The sequence below is a fragment of the Drosophila pseudoobscura genome, chromosome 4 (assembly GCF_009870125.1).
Source record: "Drosophila pseudoobscura strain MV-25-SWS-2005 chromosome 4, UCI_Dpse_MV25, whole genome shotgun sequence".
In the NCBI taxonomy this organism is placed as follows: domain Eukaryota; kingdom Metazoa; phylum Arthropoda; class Insecta; order Diptera; family Drosophilidae; genus Drosophila; species Drosophila pseudoobscura.
Genome location: NC_046681.1, coordinates 25851290 through 25871553, shown reverse-complemented (window position 1 = coordinate 25871553; position 20264 = coordinate 25851290). Strand labels below are relative to the sequence as shown.

The 20264-nt window shown below is 45.6% G+C and overlaps 5 protein-coding genes and 1 long non-coding RNA gene across 9 annotated transcripts; 2 read left to right on the top strand and 4 right to left on the bottom strand.

Annotated features, from left to right (window-relative positions):
• Positions 1-27: 27 nt before the first annotated feature.
• Positions 28-2068, top strand: LOC4817220 (glutathione S-transferase C-terminal domain-containing protein homolog). The gene is made up of 2 exons (XM_033380643.1): positions 28-959; positions 1024-2068. Exons 1-2 carry the CDS (start codon positions 177-179, stop codon positions 1999-2001), a joined length of 1761 nt encoding a protein of 586 aa, XP_033236534.1. The 5' UTR covers positions 28-176; the 3' UTR covers positions 2002-2068.
• On the bottom strand, positions 2052-2770 carry Nedd8 (Nedd8 ubiquitin like modifier). The gene is made up of 3 exons (XM_001356858.4): positions 2612-2770; positions 2342-2472; positions 2052-2275 (listed from the first exon to the last, which is right to left on the bottom strand). Exons 1-3 carry the CDS (start codon positions 2627-2629, stop codon positions 2182-2184), a joined length of 243 nt encoding a protein of 80 aa, XP_001356894.2. The 5' UTR covers positions 2630-2770; the 3' UTR covers positions 2052-2181.
• A 596-nt stretch (positions 2771-3366) lies between these two features.
• Positions 3367-5304, bottom strand: LOC4817337 (homocysteine S-methyltransferase). Its single transcript, XM_001356857.4, has 4 exons — positions 5146-5304; positions 4399-4570; positions 4154-4333; positions 3367-4090 (listed from the first exon to the last, which is right to left on the bottom strand). The coding sequence occupies exons 2-4, from the start codon at positions 4553-4555 to the stop codon at positions 3432-3434; spliced, it is 996 nt and encodes a 331-aa protein (XP_001356893.1). The 5' UTR covers positions 4556-4570; positions 5146-5304; the 3' UTR covers positions 3367-3431.
• Positions 5305-5401: 97 nt separating this feature from the next.
• On the top strand, positions 5402-6501 carry LOC117184071 (uncharacterized). Its single transcript, XR_004469253.1, has 2 exons — positions 5402-5841; positions 5940-6501. It is a non-coding gene; the product is annotated as an uncharacterized lncRNA (long non-coding RNA).
• A 168-nt stretch (positions 6502-6669) lies between these two features.
• Positions 6670-8209, bottom strand: Bhmt (Betaine-homocysteine S-methyltransferase). The gene is made up of 2 exons (XM_001356856.4): positions 7248-8209; positions 6670-7181 (listed from the first exon to the last, which is right to left on the bottom strand). The coding sequence occupies exons 1-2, from the start codon at positions 7884-7886 to the stop codon at positions 6771-6773; spliced, it is 1050 nt and encodes a 349-aa protein (XP_001356892.2). The 5' UTR covers positions 7887-8209; the 3' UTR covers positions 6670-6770.
• Positions 8210-9057: 848 nt separating this feature from the next.
• Nak (Numb-associated kinase) lies at positions 9058-19915 on the bottom strand. 4 transcript variants are annotated; one of them, XM_001356855.4, is made up of 8 exons: positions 19430-19915; positions 17213-17346; positions 16995-17128; positions 16382-16934; positions 15674-16317; positions 15078-15358; positions 14796-15014; positions 9058-12330 (listed from the first exon to the last, which is right to left on the bottom strand). In XM_001356855.4, exons 1-8 carry the CDS (start codon positions 19587-19589, stop codon positions 9848-9850), a joined length of 4608 nt encoding a protein of 1535 aa, XP_001356891.3. In that variant the 5' UTR covers positions 19590-19915; the 3' UTR covers positions 9058-9847. The 4 variants fall into 4 exon arrangements, with proteins under 4 accessions (XP_001356891.3, XP_033236038.1, XP_033236040.1 ...); XM_033380147.1 differs by having other exon boundaries at positions 12123-12350; positions 19430-19913; XM_033380149.1 differs by lacking the exon at positions 9058-12330 and adding an exon at positions 13127-13644 and having other exon boundaries at positions 19430-19913.
• Between the last annotated feature and the right edge of the window lie 349 nt (positions 19916-20264).

Genomic DNA, 20264 nt, shown 5'->3' with positions numbered 1-20264 from the left:
CGCAGCCATGTGAATGGCGATTGTTATATTCTGCCCCCAGCTGATTTCTTATTTACCTTTCGCCATAACCTCACTCTTTTTACTCATTTTCGTTTCTTCTGTTTTGCTTTTGGTTGATTTTAGAATTTTGTTTTTATTTATTTTCTCAACTATTTAAATGATTAGTTAATTAAACTATGGATCAGCTGTACTTAGAAATTGAGATAAGCACTCGGAATGCCGAAACAACGATTTACACCAGCGTGTCTTCATTCTTAGCCCTATACACATACCGATATCTCAATGAGCCCAAGAATATCCAAGTTAACTTTGTGGCCACCAAAATAGAGAGTGGTAAGATAGCTTTACGCAGCTCCCAACTGCGGCGGGAGCTCACCGATCAGCATATAACATGCCGCGAGGCGGCCAAATTGCCAGCTATTCGGGATCTCCGGTTGCCCATCTATGAGAAGGATGGAAATACCTTTATAGCTGGGACCTGTGCTGTTTGCAGGGAACTAATTGCCCGACAGCCGAATACCGAACTGCGCAAACTACTGGGCTTCAAGGAGAGCTGTCTACTGGCTCCATCGGAAGCTTCGATCTGGACTCGATTTTGCGAAGTTGATGTCGTGGACGTCGTGAGCCGTCTTCATGAGGGCCTTCTGCTGAAGGCTGTTCCCGACGAAGTGGTACGCTTCGAGCAGCACATGAATGAACCCGTGCGCATGCATAATATCTATAAACAGGCCAGGGAGCAGGCCAACCAAACTGAGAACGGTGCCAAGATTAAGAGGAAACATCGTGTTCAGATCGATGGTAGGACGCCCAAGGAGCAACTTCTGATTGAGCATCGTTTTGCGGAAGGAATTAGCTTCACCATAGCAGATCTCATTTTGTACCCCCTGCTACGAATAGTCTTCCAGCATTGTGGGCAAATGTTGCCCCATTTTCCCCTGACCAGCACGTGGTTTAGTGAGGTATGATAAAGGAGTGTTCTATAGAAGAAGAATTAACCAACTGTGTGTCATTGTGTACTTTTAGATTGACTCATTTGATGGCACTTGTGCCAAGATCCTTGGCGAGCTATATGTGCCGCAGGCGGCGTCGCAGGGCGAAGAGCTCCTTTCTATACCCGACTGCGATGCCACTAGTCTCTACAAAGCCGATCCCAAGCGCTACAAGCCTCGCAATCGGATCTACACCAGCCAGGCCGAGGTAGATCTGGCTCTCGCCAAGCTCTCTGAACTGCAACTGGTGTTCAGTACCGATTCGGAACACACCTTTGGCCAGCAGACCATCGATTGGCAGAAAATCGAGCCCACGCATGCTAAGAGCTCAGCCCTGCCACAGGAGCGCCTGGAACGCAAGCGACAGCAGCTGGAGAATATGGCGAATGCTGTGGTGTCTCTGGCACAGCCAGGAGATCGCATTGTGGACTTTTGCAGCGGCACTGGACACTTAGCCATACTGTTGGCCCTTAAGCTGCCCCTCTGCACCATTATCGTCATGGAGAACAAGTCTTTCTCACTGGCCCAAGCCCAGAAGCGAGCCCTGGAGCTGGAGCTAAGCAACTGCGTCTTCTATCAATGCAATATTGATTACTTTGTGGGAAGATTCGATATAGGAGCATCTCTTCACGCTTGCGGCACGGCCACCGACATTGTTCTCCAGCAGTGTCGCCGTTCCGTTGCTCATTTCGTCTGCTGCCCCTGCTGCTATGGCTCGTTGCAGCCCATGCCCCACATTTCCTATCCACTTAGTCAACGCTTCCAGCGGGTGTTAAGCACAAACGACTATCTCTACATAGCCCATACAGCGGATCAGGCCCATGAAATGGGCACAACCAATTGCAAGCCGGAGACCACATTGCAGGGTCTGCAATGCATGTCCATTGTGGACACGGACCGCAAGCTGCAGTCGGAGGAGGCGGGCTACCAGGTGATACTCACACGCCTCAAGCCCGAACAGTGCACGCCAAAGAATCACTTGCTAGTCGGACGTTTTGTGAAACAGAACTGAACTGATGTATTGATACTGCCCAACCAACACATGAATAAATGCATTTTTCATATATTTAGATACCGAATCGCCGATTTAGATTTATTTGAGTAGCTTGTAGAAAAAGATAAGCTCCCCCTGGCGCCGGCGAGGGGTAATAATTCTTAACCAAATTTACTAAGATTCACCAACATCCGAGGTCTAGGCATGGCTATGGCCTCCGCGCAGAGCCAACACCAAATGCAGCACCGATCCGCCTTGAACTTTGTAGTCGGCAGCAGTCTTGTCATCGTTCCTGCATGGAAATAAATGGCCAGAGTTAATTGACCGAATATATAATGTAATTCTGCCGGTCACTCACATTTGTTTGCCGGAAAAGATTAGACGCTGTTGCTGTGGCGGAATGCCCTCCTTCTCTTCCACACGCTCTTTGATGCGGTCCACCTTATCTGTGGGCTCGATGTCGATTTCAATTTCCTTCCCGGTCAGCGTCTGCAATTTAGGATCGGATCCGTAAAGAAACACATTTTGCATATTTTGTTGTTGTCTGCTAGCTGACGCATAGAAATGGAGGCTCCGAAGTGTGTATTGCCGCCGGAGGCTTCATCCCGAAATTTTACTCCATACTTACCTTCACTTTGATCAACATTTCTTGTGTGTTTTATTCGCTTTTCGCGTAAATTAATTAATTATTAATTATTTAAATTATTAAATTACTAAAATTTCGCAAATGGTGCCTGTTTCGTATATAGTGTGACCGCGGACCTATTGATAAAATATACCGTCCGACCGTCAGAAATATACCGAAACATACCATCTTATTTAAAAAATACCGTAAATTTACTGACGAAAGAAGGATAGTTGTTCATATCCTCAATTTAGAGATTCCGTCACCCTATTTCGTTAATTTTATATAAAGATAAAAGGTAATTTTTAAAGACCTTTTCTCAAATTGATATGTTGTAGACATATTCATGTATATTATTAGTATCTTGTATAAATTCATCTCGATTCTGATACCTACGGAGCCTGGGATGACAAACATTTTCTCAATTCTATAATATTCTTTTCCCCTAGGGTATGAAAATTAATGTTGCCGGGAATCATTGTTGTCAACCGGTTATTAAGACAAATTCCTGGTTTTTGATCTTCCGTCGATTATTACTAGGTATATAGATCTCTCAGCTTTTCCCACATAATTTTATATGATTGCGGAATCCATTTTGTTCAAGATTAACTACTTTTAAGTAATTGCATGTTTTTTGTTTTGACAAAAACACGGTTCAAACGTTCGATTTAGAAATCATATTCAAAAGCGGTATTTGTCTTTTTGAATTTTAATTCAAAAAATAATTAAAACTAAATACCTAACTACGTATGTATATATACAGAACTAATTCAAATGCATTTTGTTCGTTACAGTTACTGAGATCCGCAGGTTCTTGCCACCTTTAAGCGACCTTCTTCAGTTTGTTCCAGTTGCGGATGGCCTCGCCAATGTGGCGAATATCCCTGGCGTATGTGCGACAGCAGCCGCCAATAATTTTGGCTCCCAGCTGCGACCACTCGGGCACGTAGTTGGCGAGGGGCACACAATGCTCCCTTCCCTCCCAGCCCTTGACGACATCGTAGACCTCTCCACTGTTGGGATAAACAACCAGCGGGATCTGATCTTCCACGCTGCGGTCTCCATTAAGGCTCTTGAACAAAGATGTCACAAATTTGGGATGCACACAGTTCACACCGACAGCCAAGCACTTGTCCTGAGCATTACGCTCGGCGAGCATATCCCAGATGGCATTTGCCGCATCTGCAAAGGTCTCGCCATGCGCTAGAGTGCTCTCATCCTTGCATTGGAATGCCACCCAGAACTTCACATCCGGATAGTCATCGCAAAGCATTTCCACGAGGGCTTCAGCCTCCATCTGGCACGGAATTGTCTCAATGGCCAGGGCATCTACTCCCGCCTCCAGACAAGCCTCGATCCGGATGCGGTGCCAGTCGGTGATGGTCTTTGCTGGTACATAATCGGCGTAGCTACCGGTGTACTCGGAGCCATCGTGAAGGTGGGCGCCAAAGGGTCCAATCGAGGCGATTATCAGAGGATAGCCTGGGGAAGGGGCAATAAATTAGCACAAGCACAATTAAGGGCCTGGAGTGTGGGTGCACGTACCTTCTGGAACCGCCAGCTGGGCCTGATAACACTCGGTCAGATATTTTTCCTTTGCTATGTGCGCCAGACGCACCGTGTTTCTTATCAGCTCGATGCTCTGATCCTCGTCCAGTTCCAAATACTCCATGTAACCCTCGACACTGGCCTGATAAGTGTTCGTCAATATGATATCAGCCCCATCTGTTGGCCATTACAAAAATTAAATCTTGTTGCTAATTGAGTATCGGTGGGTCGGCTCGACTTACTCTGCAGGAAATCCAGGTGGGTGTTAATTATGGCCGCCGGATTAGTGGCATTGAAGCGGGCACTCCACAAGGGATCCCCATCCACAGAGTTGCCCACATGAACGGTCATCTGTGTGCCAAAACCGCCATCTTTCACCAGCACGCGCGTCAGACCCATGATTACACGGTAGAGCTGAAAGGCAGAGAAAGGGTGGGATGATACTTAATCAAGTGTTAGTTTGCTACTGATAAGAAGGAGGACCAGCAGACCAGCCATCTTACAGCGTCACTGCAATCAACAAAAGCTGCAGCTGTGTCCAGCTGGGGGGCAGCTCAGTTATGTGAGCCTTGACATCTGCTAGGGGCCGACCGTCAGATCAATCAATTAAGATTAAGAGCGACAACAATTTAGGAATTAGCCATAGGCATTTCTTACAACGATGTCCGTTTTTTGCACCGATCTGGATCAGCAAAAAGGTGTTCAATTTCATTCAGCAGAAAGCTGTTATAATCCTTTGCCCTTGCAACGGTATAAATGAATCTGCTGGCGTTGCCACATTCTCTTAATAATTGACCAGCAAACACATCCGTTGCATCAACGCCAACTGTACTTATCGCTCGATTACTAGTAGAAGTTCGAGTTCAACGAACTTTGAGGAAGCTAAGTGCATAAACAACTTGTGAATCGCCAGCAGCTGATTTTCAATTAATATGGAGTCCAAACCAGAAAACAAACAACACACAACATCGTCCCACACACTCACTCACCTTGAAATCGTATTTATAGAGATCTTGTAAATGTCTCAATTCAATAACAACTTTATTAGATAAGTCGCTGTCTGGCCTGTAATCAAGTATTTAGCTGTTGTTTTGTCGTCTGTTCAAACTATGGATATGATCTACTCCACTGTATGTTCGTCGAGCGTTTAAGTGTTTTACAGTGACGGCTGGAAGCTTTTATAGCCTGCTATCTGCCGCGCGTTGGCTGCCCGCTCGTTGCTGCCTGCTGGCTCAGCTGTCGCTTATCACAGCAAAAAATAATAAATAAATAAAATACATAGCAAAATACACAAAAAAATAATAAACACATTGTATATGCATGTAGGTTTGTGTCTTTGTGCGATAGGTCTAGAACTACGAGTACGCTGGTGGGCAAGTGCTTGGATTTGATAAGGAATTGCCGCCGGCACCGGGTGCACAGTCACAGCTGCCAGACAACAGTCCAGAGAACGATCCGATCCGATCCGCGGGGTAGACACCTCTTCCCGAACAAGGCTGATGAAATCGTCACAGTGCGTGGTCTCCGCGAGAGATAGGACCACAGGCGGTCTGCCTGGCATCTTGGCTGAGACGACGCCTCTTCGATAACCTTTGGTCACTAAAGCACCAGTTGGTGCCGGATTGATCAGTCACATCTTGTTGGTTGACTCTGCCCCTTGGACATGGATCACAGGGTACTAGAAGGTATATCCTGACATAGAAGCTGCCGTGCCAAAACATAATACTTGAACCAATTTTGATCGAATATACAAAATTTTAAATGTTCTTTTTTCAATTTTAAGTTCTGCCCAATCTTGAGACGGTGGCCAAACAGAAACAGGACGGCACCATCCGCCATGACTGCAGATGACACTATCATCACATCACCACCACAACGAAGGTGCCGGTCCCAAAACGGAAGGAGTGCCAACTGGTGAAACTTGGAGTTGTCTATGTTATAGAGGAGTTTCATGTCATTCAGAACAAAGCCATTCGGACGCACAAGCGAAAAGTCCAAAAGAGAATGCCCATGAGGGAAAAAACAAAATACACGTCCTGTGCATAAAGAGACAGATTGATGCTAGACTCGTCTTTGTTCGATAAATGCTTCCACTTTTTGAGTCATTTCGTTGATGATTTAAACATTTTTATTAGAAAGATATGATATTAACTGAGATGTTTACAAATTATTCCTTATCGATTATAAAATAGATTTCATTTGTTAAAGAAAATTAGGAAAAATGGTAATATTTTGTTTTAAGAAAAATGAGTTTAAAAAAATAATGATATTCACGGCTAAATCAGCCACACTTTGTGTAGGTAACATAATTGAGTCAAAAAGTAATAATATTCCGATTATAAATAGTCGAAATCTTTCAGATTTGGATTGGGCGACAACCAGTGTACTACCCATTCACGATTGTACCTTTAAATCTTTATAAATCTGGCGTCGTCGTTTCGCACTCGCATCCACTTACTTCTGTCTACACACTGTCGGTACATTGCAGCTGATTAGGCACAACATCTCCCGAGTACATAGTATACAAAAATATATGTATTTAGCAAACTAAATAGGTCTAGGTCTAGCAACATGAAACCACATTTCGCATTAACAACAAAAGTCAACAATCAATTTAAACAATGTGCGATTGCGGTGACTCTGCGCTGTAGCCGATGTTGAGGCTATCAACGCACTTGCGGATCTTGAGCACATCGTCCGGATACACCCGGCAACAGCCGCCCACAACGCGTGCACCTAGTCGTACCCATTCGGGCACAAATTTGGCCACATCTTCACCCGTTCCAGTCCATTCGCCACGTACACTATCGTAGATCTCTCCACGATTGCTGTAGACAACCAGCGGAATGCGATCCAAGCCGGCGGCTGCATTGAGAGATCTTAGGAGGGGCGTCACAAACGTGGGATTCACACAGTTAACGCCGATGCCCAGGAGGCGAGTCTGTGCCTTGTAAGCTTGCACCATACGCCAGACGGCTAGAGCAGCCTCTGCAAAGGATTCACCATCTGCCAGACTGGTGTCGTCCTGTAGACATACAAAAGGGTGAGGTGAGCGATAAAATCAATGAAATCAATCCAAAGCACAACTCACCTTGCACTGAAAGGATACCCAAAACTTGACATTCGTATAGTTCTCGAGTATGCTTTCAGTGATGGCGAGTGCCTCCAGTTGGCAGGGTAGCGTCTCCGCGGCCAAGCCATCGACTCCGGCCAGCAGACAGGTCTCAATCCGTGTGCGATGCCAGTCCTGGAGCTTCTCCTTGCTTATCTTATCAGCATAGCTGCCCGAATACTCGGAACCATCATGCAGATGGGCACCATATGGGCCAATCGAGGCCAAGATCAGGGGGAAAAAGGGTTTAATGATTTCGCCCGACTGGAGAATCTCCTTCAAATACTGCGCCTTGGCCTGTTGCGTCAGGTGTACGCTCTTCTCTATCAGGGCCACACTCTGTTCCCGTGTGAGCGCCAGATATTTCATAAATCCTTCCACGCTGGACTGGTAGGTGTTGGTTAATATGATGTCAGCTCCACTGCGCAGAAAGTCCAGGTGCGTCTTAATCACCGCCTGCGGATTGGTTGCATCGAAACGTGAGCCCCACAACGGGTCGCCGTCCACCTTTTCATCCACATTGTGCGCCAATTGGGAAGAGAAGCCACCGCATTTGACAAGCACGCGGGGCTGCTCCGGTCGATTCTGGTTCTCGTTCTCCTCCTCGAAGGCATACATTGTTCTTGGCGTACGTGATGAGCTTTACTAGACTAGTGTAGCGGTGCTGTTGTCGCTTAATATTGCAACACTTTTACATTTACTTGCCTGGTTTTTGTATACTTTTTATATGATATTCTCTGATACGTGAGATTTTGAGTTTTGTCGCTTTCGTGTTGTTGTTGTTTCTCTGCTTTTGGAATACTTTCTGGTTCTGTTCTTCCCTTTTTTTCGCTTGTGCTGGCAACTTATCTTATGTGAATTTTCATTCTCTTCTACTCACTCACACACATACACGATGCGGCGGTCAGCTGTTTTCTGTTTACCGTTTATCCAAGGGGAGAACTTGATAAAGTATTAAAATAGCAACAAATGGTTGACGAGACGAGCAGAGAAATTAAGTGGGACGTGGAGATCTAGATGCTTCTCCAAAGGTCGGCTGGGGTCGGCGCGCATATTTTCACCTGTTTTTGTGTGTGTGCCAGCAGTCATAACGGAACAATGTGTTGGTGACAACCACAGTAATATACAAATGTACATACAATGTAGGTGTACGTAAGCGGCAGTGCAGCAGCAGAACACTCACCTACACGCTGAACATAGAACGCTGCCGGCCCCTGTTCTCTTGTTGGAATATTCCACAAGAAAACCTCTCTTTGTGGATAGGAATACATATGTACACCCTTTGGCTGAACAGTGAAGGCTGAAATTGTGTGTACCCTACACTTGAGATTCCCCTTCCCACCAACAGTCAAGGCCCACATCACCTCATATCTAGCAGTATCTATACCCTACACCTTATTGCCGCTTAACAGTAAAGGTTTGTTTGTTCCTCTTGACAGTCAATGATCAAATTTTAAGCATATCATTTAAGAGATACAGTATAAATTGCAGGACACTTGTAAATAGGAAATGTTTATAAATGTCACAATTATGGTATAGGATTTCAGACATCGGAAGAGCTATAAACAAGGCAACAAGTGCAGAGGGGGTATTAGTGAAAATTGCTTTAGTGTTTCTGAGATGGTGCTGGTCCTAATATACTTTCTCGTGGACTAACAAATATTCCCCTCCCACTAGTCATTTATCAAAAATATAGTACTACTAAGGGGCGTGCAGTGAGCGGGCCTCCGATTAATAGCCGAGGCCAAAAATATTCTGCACCGAGTTCAAGGACAAATAAAACACTCGATTTAAAATATAAATATAGTACGCATATTTTATATAGTCGGAGATAATACATATGCAAAACAAATCGAGTACTAACATATTCAAGTATGTTTTTGTTGTTCAATATTGGGTCGAATATACATACATAATATTAACCTTAAATACCTTGGGGTTAAATGAATGTTGCTTGTTTAATAGATAATTAATTAGTTGTAGTTGTTGTTTTTGGGTTTGGTTATTGGGATTATAATCACATAATTTTCTTGTATAAATAAATAATGGGCGAGGGGAGCAGGGGAATTTCAAAATGCTGAAAATGCCACACGCAAAAACAAAATAAATGTAACTTTGGTACAACTTACGCATTGTATAAATTCAAAACATTTCCACTTTCTTAGTTGCCTTATAATCCGCATGTTATAGTCGGGCTAATTCTAATTACATTTTCCACTAAATAACAATTATATGTAGATATTATGTTGTATTGTATTGTAATTGTCTGGATCCATTCTCAACATTTGTGTCTCTAGATCTCATAAAATACCATCGCAAATACTAGGCTCCAAAACTAGAGTTGTTTCATTGAACAGACACGAAAACAAACGGTGAAAAATTGAATAAACTTATTCGAAAGAACCAGCGCAAAAACCGAACATAGAAAAGCAAAAACAAAATGCCAAATATTTTGGAAACACTCAGTCTAAGGTCTCTTCGCTCGAAAAATTTCCACTCGCTGATAACTTCTCCGCTATCGATAAGGATAGATTCGGGATAGGTCGGGTCCCGCCCCGTCCCTCCTCAGTTTTGTTTGTCTAGGAAAATAGATTGTTGCGTCGCTTGAGCGACCCGAACTTCTTCTCAGCCTCCAGCAGCATTTTCTCATTGCGCACCACCTCGAAGGGTATGGTCTTGGAGAGACGATCCATCTCCTGGTCGGAGGGGAAGTCCTCGAAGCTCATGTTGCTGAAACCCGTCTTGGCCGAGCTCTGAATGGTGTTCGATTGGAAATTGCGACTGCCTGCGGCTCGATTCTCGTCCTGATCCTCATCGTCATCGTCGTCATGGGATTGATACTGGAGGCGTTGATGTTTCTGCTTGCTGCCCGAGCTCAGGGAGCTGGTGGATCCCAGTGCAGCGGCGCTGACCTTCTTGTACGAGTGACCCTTGACTTTCTGTGTGAGTTTTCCCGGTAGCACCCTCACAGCCAAATGGGACTTCTCCTTCTTCGGTTTGGCTGCAGCGATGGGAGCAGCGATGTCGGCGATGTCTGCAACCATATCGGAGGCACCACGCAACACCACGGGCTCCTCCTCGTCATCGGGCGTAAAGTCGGAGCAGCGATCTTGGGAGATTTGCACATAGGCATTATCAGCGATGGGCAGCAAAGGTCTTAGGTGCGGCACGGGTACCGAAACCGAGACTGCAGCTGGCGCAACAGGTGCTATCGGTACTGCTATTGCTCCGATCGGAGGTGCTATGGACAGCACAGAGATGGGCTGGGGTTGGGTATTGGTGCAAAAGGACGGCACATTCACATAGACACTGCTTGGTCCGCTCAACTTGTTCGTATGATTATTGTTGTGGTTAATCAACGGCTGTGGCTCTGGGGTTTTATTGATAATGATCGAGTGATTTATGGTCACCAGTTGGGGTGCTGCACATACGGAAGCTGAAGCTGTAGCTGGTGCCGAAATTGTGGCAGAAGTGGACGCCGGAGCGGGCACTTTGATGATATTATTATTATTATTGTTGCTGTTGTTGTTGTGGCTGGGAAAGTGATGGAGCTGGAGCTGGATCTGGTGCTGGTTTTGGTGCTGGATCTGGACCGGTAGCGGGATTGACAGCGGTAGCGGTATCGGGTTCTGTTCCACGGGTGGTGGTACATCAACACATTTACGAATTACCTGTGGGAATGGTTCCAAGCCAAAGAGATCACATTGATTACTTTCTTCCTCCTGCTGCTGCACCAGCACAGCACCCGACTCCTGGAAGGGATTGAAGACAGGCTCATTGAACTCGTCCAGTTGGGTCTCCCGTTGAGGCGGCGTCGGCGTTAGATGGGCTGGAAAGCTGGCAAAATTGGCCTGGTTGCCATCTCCTCCGCCGCCCTGACCCTTGACCGGCGTAGAAGTCCACATTTCCGGCTCACTTGGCTTGGGTTTCGGCTTGGGCTTGGCTTTCCGCTTAAGGGGCACGCCCACGGGCAGCTTGAACGGAGCCATGGCAAACACATCCAAGTCTTGGTCGTCGCCGCATGCAACATGCTGCTGCTGCGGCTGTTTCAGAGATTCATTGCTGCTCTTGCTCTCGCCAGAGCCATAGTCCAGTTCGTCGTCGAGGAGCAGCGGACGATCGCCGAACTTGTGCAACAGATCGCTGGACGTGGGACTGAGCTCCTCGGAGACCAGGCCAGCAGCAGCGAGATCGCCACTGGCCGCCACCGTGCGATCCTTCTTCCTCAACCGCACCTTTACCACTACACGACTCCGATCATCCTCGTGAGTGGTCACGCTCTCGCACTCGGCATGATAGGCCGAGCTGCTGCATGTCTTGACACTCTCGCTGATGCCATCCATTTCCATGGGCAAGGGGCGACGCAACTTGGTCTGTGTCTGTCGCGGATTCTCGTCGAACAGGTCATCATCCTCGGCTCGCAGATCGCTGGCGGAACCAATTGAGTCGCCATCAGAGTCTGCTTTTGCCTCGGCTGCCTTGGCCTCCTGAGCCTGGGCAGCCACTGCAGCGGCCATAATGTTGAGCTGCTGGGCCGCCTGGTGGGCAGCAGTCGTTGGCTTCTTGGTCGTCTGGCGCAGCTTCTTCACGATGGGCAGATTGGAGGTCTTGTCCACCTTGTGGTAGGCCACCTGCTGGATCTTGTGGATGGTCTCTGGTATGTTGCTGGTCACCAGCTGCATCTGCTTGAAGAGAGCCGCCTTTTTGGCGCTGCCTCCGCCTCCGCCGCCGTCGTCGCTGTCCTGCTGAAAGAACTCCGTTCCGGAGTCGGAATCATCGGAAGTGGGTTGATCATTGCTCCTCAGCTTCTCGTACTTGTTGCGATCCTCCAGCGGTAGCTTAACAAAGCTGCTGGAGCCATCACCGCCGCACACCAGTAGTCCGCATTCCGAGTCTGTCTTCAGTTTGCTAATCAGCGATGTCTTCTCCTCGCTGGACATCTCAAGGGTGGGCGAGAGCAGCCACTTGGACGAGGCATTGGCTCCTCCAGTCAGACTGCTGGACGAGACTCCGCCTCCACCTCCGCCGCCGCCTCCGCCCGATGAGCAGCTGATGAATTTTGCTGTGGATGAGAGTGAAGGACTTTTATGCAGTAAGGTAATGAGATTAAGGATTTCTGGTTTTCTGTGTGTTGGGGTTTACGATTGTTCTGCTCTACGACTAATTAGTATATGGACGGTTAACAGTTGCATGATCGTATGTGCATGAGCATATGTGCTTGTGATCCCCAAGAGATTATTAGTTAATGTTTTGGTAGATGTTGGTATAAATGATGATCTATATATACTACATGAAGAATAGGTAACATTTGTGAAAAGAAATCGCGGAAGACTCGATGTAGATCCCAGGTTAAAGTGGAGTTTAATGCTTGGGAATGTGGAACAAAGAGGTGTAGACATCCTTAGATCTCAGATTCCACTGAGAAATCAGGGAATGATTGATGATCATTAATGTACATGTACATTACAGTGGGACCTATGCATGGCTCTGCATATAATTGCTTAATATTTAATTGACCCATTGATTAAATTAGTTTAAGGTACTATTTCTCAATTGGAAAGATGGTTTTTTCATTGTGCCATTCACATCTATGCGCAGCATGTCATTCCTCCAAAGCAGCGATGAGCAGGAACAGTCCAGAAACAGCAAAAAATCCCTGATCAGCGAACATCTCGGCCCGCATGCACACGTCTTATATGTGGGTTTTTTTTTGTACTCTTCTCGGGCTGTCTCTTTTGCAGCATTGTGCATCTCGAGACGAGCAAGGACATGCCCACCGCTGCTCTAGAGGTTAGCATGACAGATTTATGTGTGTTCAAACATTGAGAAATCGTCCCTAAGTTACATTCTTTTGTAAATTGGAGGTTTGGTTGTTCAAACATAATATAGGATTTATTGCACTTTTTGCTTCATTTTTTTTTGGTTTAATTCTCATACGAGTACAATTTGCAGCTGTTTGCCAAAAACTTAAGCTCTAAACGCCCTGCCTCAACTTTTGGTATATAAATATATAGTGCTGTATGTATGTATGTATCTCTTCTGTATATAATATATATATGTTCTGGTTGGTTGGTTGGTTGGTTATGTGTCTTGGTTACCTGACTGTTTGCTGAAGGCTTCTCTATATACTTCCTAGGAGTTTACTCTTTCTTTGGATTAACTTTATGTACAGGTAAGTGTTAACAGGAGGAGTTATTACATCTAATATTTGTTGAACATTTTCGATTTCTCGTGTGGGCTGGCTGTGTGTAATGGGTAGCGGGGATGAATCTATCTATATTGTCTTCGGATGATTTTTAACAATTAAAAGAGGGCTTTGTTTACTCTTATTTATTTGATTGCCGCCACATCCACAGGGAACGCAGCTTGACGCGAACTTTCAACGAAATCGAAATCAAAATAGAATAAAGATATAATCAAAAATATTTTCTATATTGGAAATTTGAGCAAAAGATGGTTGTAGATTTCCTAATAATCTCTCGAATTGCATATTGAACTAGAGTATAGCGTATATTTGTTTAGATCTTTAGAATTGCACGTTGAACAATAATTATTCAATTTTGATATGGCAAAAATATACGATATTCGATTGCTTTTTTTTTTCTTCAACAACAACATGAATAAATAGTATTTGATTTCTTAATTCTCTAAAAATTTTTACACAAAAATTACACACAGGAATAGAAATAGTAAATAATGAAAATACATTTACAATAATTGAAATTTTTACTGCTTTTTGTTGATTTTTTGGTTAGTTCCACAACCGCTAACTGTTTACTGTTAATGACTAAATTTAAATAGAGTCTAGGTATAATATGTGTATATGTATTGATTGGTTTCATTCTAGCATATATATATATATGTTGTTCCAGCACCAAATATTACTTTGTTAGAAGCGCTTACGATTGGAGAAGAAAGTTAAGAAGCATTTATAGCATTTATTTCCAACACGAAACATATGGAAATCGTGCTTTAAAGATAAGCCAAAGTTTACATAGAGTTTTGTCAGGTTATTGTTTGGTTTGTTTGGTTAGTGGGTGCATTGGGATATTTACAAATTGTTTGTTGATTGCACTTATGTTTAAGTCTAAGGACAGCAGAGTGTACTGCGGCTGAATCTGTGGCTGTACGTCTCGGGTCTGGGTCAAGGTTCTATCCATCTATGGCACACTAAATCTCTCTCTGTCGTTCGATTATCGAGCAGAGCAGTCGTGAATCGGTACACACACAAGATAATCTATAGCTGGAGGCTCTCTCTACTGCTGTGCGGAAGCTGTCGTTCTGTTGGGTAGAGGAGTAGGAGAAGCCTTTGGGGGGCTGCTCCATTCTTCTGTGTAGTTCGATCGCTTACTAGGAAGGTATTTAGACTACGTCTACGTCTACGTTCAAATCTTCACCACTTTCTTCTTCTTCATCACCACTTTCTGCATCGAGATTGAGAGCGAACAAAAGCAACAATCGGAAAACTAAACGTATTTCTGGCATTTTGCAAAAAACGATTAAAGGTGGAGGAATTTCATGCTTTACCTCCGGTTTTGCGCAACGAACTGGTGGCCTTCTCGCGCAGTCCGGGTGGCAAGCTGAATGGCGCCGACCCAAACGGATCCTCAGCCATCTGCGGTGGATGTGGCGAAACAGAAACGGCAGCCGTGACTGTAGCAGGGACCGTTGCTGGTGCCACAACCGTTGCACTCTGCTCAGTGGGCGTCAGTGTGGACGTTGTGGAAGCCGACTTGGCTGTTATACCTGCGAAATAATTAGCTCATAAATCGAATCTATAAGTATGTGTAGAGCTTTCCATCTACTTACTGCCTTGACTGCCACGCTGACGTATCTTGTCAAACTCTGCCTCGAATATATGATCTTCGGTCATTTGACTAAACGGCTGCTCTTCCTCAAACGGATTCCAGGCCTCCACACGCTTGTCCATTGTCTGTCGGGACAGTTCGCTGATCGAAATCGAGGCAGAGGAGGCAAATATGCCAGGATTGGAGATGGCACTGGCCAAAGTGGTCTGTGGTCCATCGCCCATGCTGGCCAAATTGTTGTTGAATGGGGCCAAAAACTGACTTGTCTCATTGGCAAACGTTCTGCAGCGCAACGAAAATAAATGAATGAGTGAATGATTCGAATGATAGACGGTAGACATGGTTATGACACAAAAAGGAGAAACCAAAAGCAAAAGCATTGCAAATGTGAACATAAAGAAAGACAAAATCTTAAGGCTACAAAATATCTATTGACTTTGCGGATCATCGGCATCGTCCCGGTCATTTGTAGCTCTTAAGAAATGGACACACACAACACACAGAAAGAGACAAGCAGAAAGTGAGAGCAAGAGAAGAGCAGAACACAGAACACATAGAGATCGTGCGCGAGATCGGGGGAATCGCGTCACTACTTACTTATTGAATGCGGATGTATCGCTGACATTGCGCCGATGTCCTCCTACGCCGCTGGGCTTCGGAGGCGTTAGCATATGCTTCGTGGGTGTGCCGCCAGAGACAACCAGAGACTCTTGAACAGCCGCCACCTGCACCTCCTCCTGTTTGGAGAGCTCCTCGGGGGCTGGAGCAGTGGGGGCTGCTGCTGATGCTACTGCCGCTGCTACAGGTGCTCCTGCTGTGGCCTGCGCTGGTTCATTAAACGGATCCGGATAGCCAGTCGACTCGAATAGATTATTGGTTACAGCTGCCGCCACAACTGTGTCAGCCTGAGTCACAGCTGCAGGAGGAGGCGGAGGGACTGCTGGGCACGGCATGGCTGGGAAATTTGCCTGAAACTGCTCCACAACAGGCTGGTTCTGGGGCTGCGGTGATGTGATATTCAGACGAGGCGAGGGACTGGGCGGTAAGCCGAGACCCAAGGCATTCCCCCCATGCACTGAACTGGAGCCCTTGGGCCTGGAGCGTGGAGCTACGCTTGTTCCCGCCTCTATAATCGACACATTCTGCGATTTGGCTGCTTTCGATGCGGCAGCACTGATCCGCTTTGCCTCCGATTCGAATGGCGGCACCAGGAGCTGGTCAAAATTTGGAATGGGTGTTTTCTGAAATAAAGATTCGAGAGAGAATTAATCGTTTGAAAGACTGAGAAAACTGAGGAAATCTTACATGCAAATTCTGTACGGGATTATCCTTGCCAGCGAGTCTAAAGGCCACCTCGCACACCTGCCAAATGTTTGGGCGATGCTCCAGATCCGTGTCCAGCATATATTTGATCAACTGATGCATGCCCTTCGAGTACTTGGAGCTGTCCGGGATGGCAAACTGTCCATTCTGTATGGCCAGCGTGCTCTCCCCAAAGGGCAGGGAGAAGAAACAAAGCTTGTACAGCATACAGCCCAGTGCCCAAATGTCTGCCTTTGTGGTGATGCTCTTGCCGCTGTACAGATCGATCATTTCGGGAGCCCGATAGGAGAGTGTGGTGTACTTTTGGATCTCCTCCTCGACCACAGTGACGCCGTGCTGCTGGGGATTCAGCGTCTTGGCTGTGGCCGAGCCGAAGTCGCAGAGCACAAAATTGCCCGCATCCGTTTGGAGAATGTTCTCCACCTTAAGGTCGCGATGTATAATGGGCGTCTGGCAGTAGTGCAGACGGGAGACCGCCTCGGCAATATCACAGAAGATGTTTAGCACCTCGGGCTCGGTGAAGCCAACGTGTAATCTGTAAAATACGAAATATTTTGAGAGACTAGAAAGAGAAAGCTTTAATGCAGTGTGTTACCTTGCATTCATCATGGCCAGCATGTGATGCTTACAGTATGGCATCAGGAGCAGCACCTCGCACACACCGTTCCCTGTGGGCGTAATGCTGGAGTCGACATAGCCAATAATGTTCTTGTGTCCACTGAGATTGCTCTGTCAAGGATGCAGGTAGCAGGAATCAATAATGCACTTACGGGACACACAATGAAATTGATTTACTTTTCGTTATTTACTTACAGCAATCTGTATCTCCCGCTTCGCCACATTCAGATCGTGCTCATTGTTCACGTACATTCGCTTCAGGGCGTACTTTCCAGCGGAGGAGCCGCCGCCGCCATTGCCGCGTGCCAGAAAGACCATGGCAAAGCCACCTGCGTGTGTAGGATGGATTGAAAGAGGAGGAGAGCATTAGTGGGGGGCAAGAGTTGGGTACAATGACAGACTAGACGACTAGAGCAGCTGTCAACTGTAAACGGTAAACAACAAATAACAGAGAATGGTATACGGGGAAGCACAGTCGACTTGCTGAATACCCTATACGAGTAGTAGATGATCAGTTGTAGTGGAGACTATAATTTCCTAATTGGAGTACCGTCTTACAAACATACAACATTTCGTATTAAAATTCGATTTATTTTTTCTCATTTGGAAAGGTATTTGGAAAGAAAGCCCACTCTTCTCCATATCGCTCTCTTACAGAGTATCATAGTGGAAGCCACTGTCGCCGTCTCTCTCCCACCAACTGTGTTTGGCCATGGAATTTACGATTTACACATGTTTTGTCTAACAAGCGATTTGCATGAATTTTATTTCATTTTATTGCAAATAGAATTCAAGTAGGTCCCCCACCCCCCTAAATGTCGTTCCCCTGCAGCATAGCACTTCAACTGTCGAGTAGAGCACGATAAAAAAAAGCAACGCAATAAAAACTATAAACTATTGAAGGTCACGTACAAAAATAACAACAACAGTAACATGCAACACAATAACAATATCAGCAGAGCAGCACCCCACAGGGGGCGACAGTGACAGATGGACAGACACCCAGAGAGAGAGAGAGAGAGAGAATAACGGGGCATACACCGTATGTAACCGTTTGCTCGATTTTTTTGCACCGACTTTTTAGTTGGTATTTGTGAAATTCTGTGGCGTCAAATGTTAATCAATGCCGAAGGTTGGCAGCCCCGCGCGACAGCAACAAATCAACAGAAATAATAATAATAGTAATAAAAGCAGCAATAATAATGCACAATTGTAACAAAGCTAAAAAAATACTTGAGAAGGCAGGCAATTCGAGACGCCCAACTAGGGAGAGAGCAAGCGGCCCGACCAGTTCGCCGAAAGCATTGCACAGTATGTAGGACAGGGGAAAGTGGAGGTAGGGTAGAGGGAATCGTCTGTCGCTTAGTCATTTGCATTTGTTGGTGCTGCCAGAGTAGAGGAGAAGATGGCAGGTAAGAATGGAAAAACGGTATGCTACCGACTATAAGATACTTATACTCAAGATGTTCCGTATTTCTATCAAAATGTAATTTATATCGGGATAAAGCATAGAAAATGTACCCCAAACTTATCATCCGTAACATAACTGATCAACCTCCCTGTATTTAGTAAATGCAGGGTATCCAAACAGCTGACTCCTCTGACAGCGGCGCCAGCGCAACGCAATAACAACTTTACCAATCGCTTGCCAAAATCTCACAAAAAATCGAATGTGCGCAAGTAAAAGGCAGGAAAAAGTTTTCTATGACCAACGCTCGGAATAATCAATTGTGGGTAGTAGTATTTGCCAAGCCATTTACAGACCGACGAGCCACTTGCAGTGCAGGATATTAATCACTTCAGAATTCAAGGACAAGTGGATGGATAGTCGGCGTTCCCAGGCGATTTTCCTTGTGCGAACTTTGACATTTCACTGCTGCTGCTGCTGCTGCTCGAAAAGGTGACATAGCAGCAGGAACAGAGGGCAGAGGAAGTTAAGTGTTGGTCTTGCCGCTTCATTGGCTAAATTAACATAATTGATTCAATTGATTTGTGGCCATGCTGTGTGCCTGTATGTAGTTCTATTCCATGGAAAACCTAACCTGAGCCCAGAGGCCGAGCAACTAACTCTTTTGTCTCGTGGGGAAATTGGAAATGCACGCCGACAAGTGGCGCCGCGTACCTAATTAGGGGGGGATACGATACGCAGCTGTTTTCTGTACTATATGTACGCCCCACATTTTGGAGACAGTCGAGACACAAATGTGGGCACATTTGTATGTATTTTATCTAATCTGGAGCATGAACAGATATACTAAGGGATCCACCTGCCTTTCCTTTCCCCTATCTGTGTATCAAACTTCTGATAACCATAATCACACTGCTACGTTTAGATAGGCCCCACACTACGTGGGTTTAGATAAGACCTCACATACTCCTTGGCGGGGAGCGCGGGGGGAGACTGCGACTCACCTTCGGCCAGGACATCCTCGACTGTGACCGTTACACGTCCCACTGTGAAAACCTTGCCCACAAAGCTATTCGTCTCCTTGGAGGATGAGGAGCTGGTGTTGTGCGAGTTTTCCAGTCTCGAGTTTTCATTGCGCTCGAATTTCGATAGGATTTTCTTCATTTTCTCCACTTTTTTTTTGCGATTTGTTTACTGCACAGCGGCAGCGACGTCGACTGCAGCAGCTTACACACACACTCGCATTCACACTCGCACAAAATCACACTTTATCTTCGCGTTCGCGTAGGAGCCCCCGTTTCTTTTCTTTTTTGGCAATTATTGGGAGGCGTGTAGAAACGCGCCGCGTCACAGCCGCTAGCCAATTAATTAACGTTTGAGTCGTACTGGTGTTTCTAATTAATTTATTTTGCGCACTCTATATTTTTGCATTCACATATATTCACACACACACAGCAGAGAGGAAAAAGAAAGTTGTTTTTTCAGAGTCAAACCATCGAGGGGACTATCGATAGTATCGATGTTTTGGTGACTATCATGATACTATCGACCCAAGTCCCATCTCAATATCAATATCACCACCCAACTTCATCACTATATGAACATATATTTTCTGTAAATTTTAAAACGTGGAAGAACAAGATTTCTGTCCATGGGAGGGGGTGGGGTGAGACTGCTCTCTCATCCATGGTGGAGTCCGGCTCCACCCACACCTGAGAGTTTTAAATACATTTACAATGAATCCCCATACCATATTTTTTATTTTTTTGTAGTTTAATGCATTTTATTCGCGTTTGAAGTTGAAAAAAAAAAATGCCGAATATTAAAGTTACCCACTGT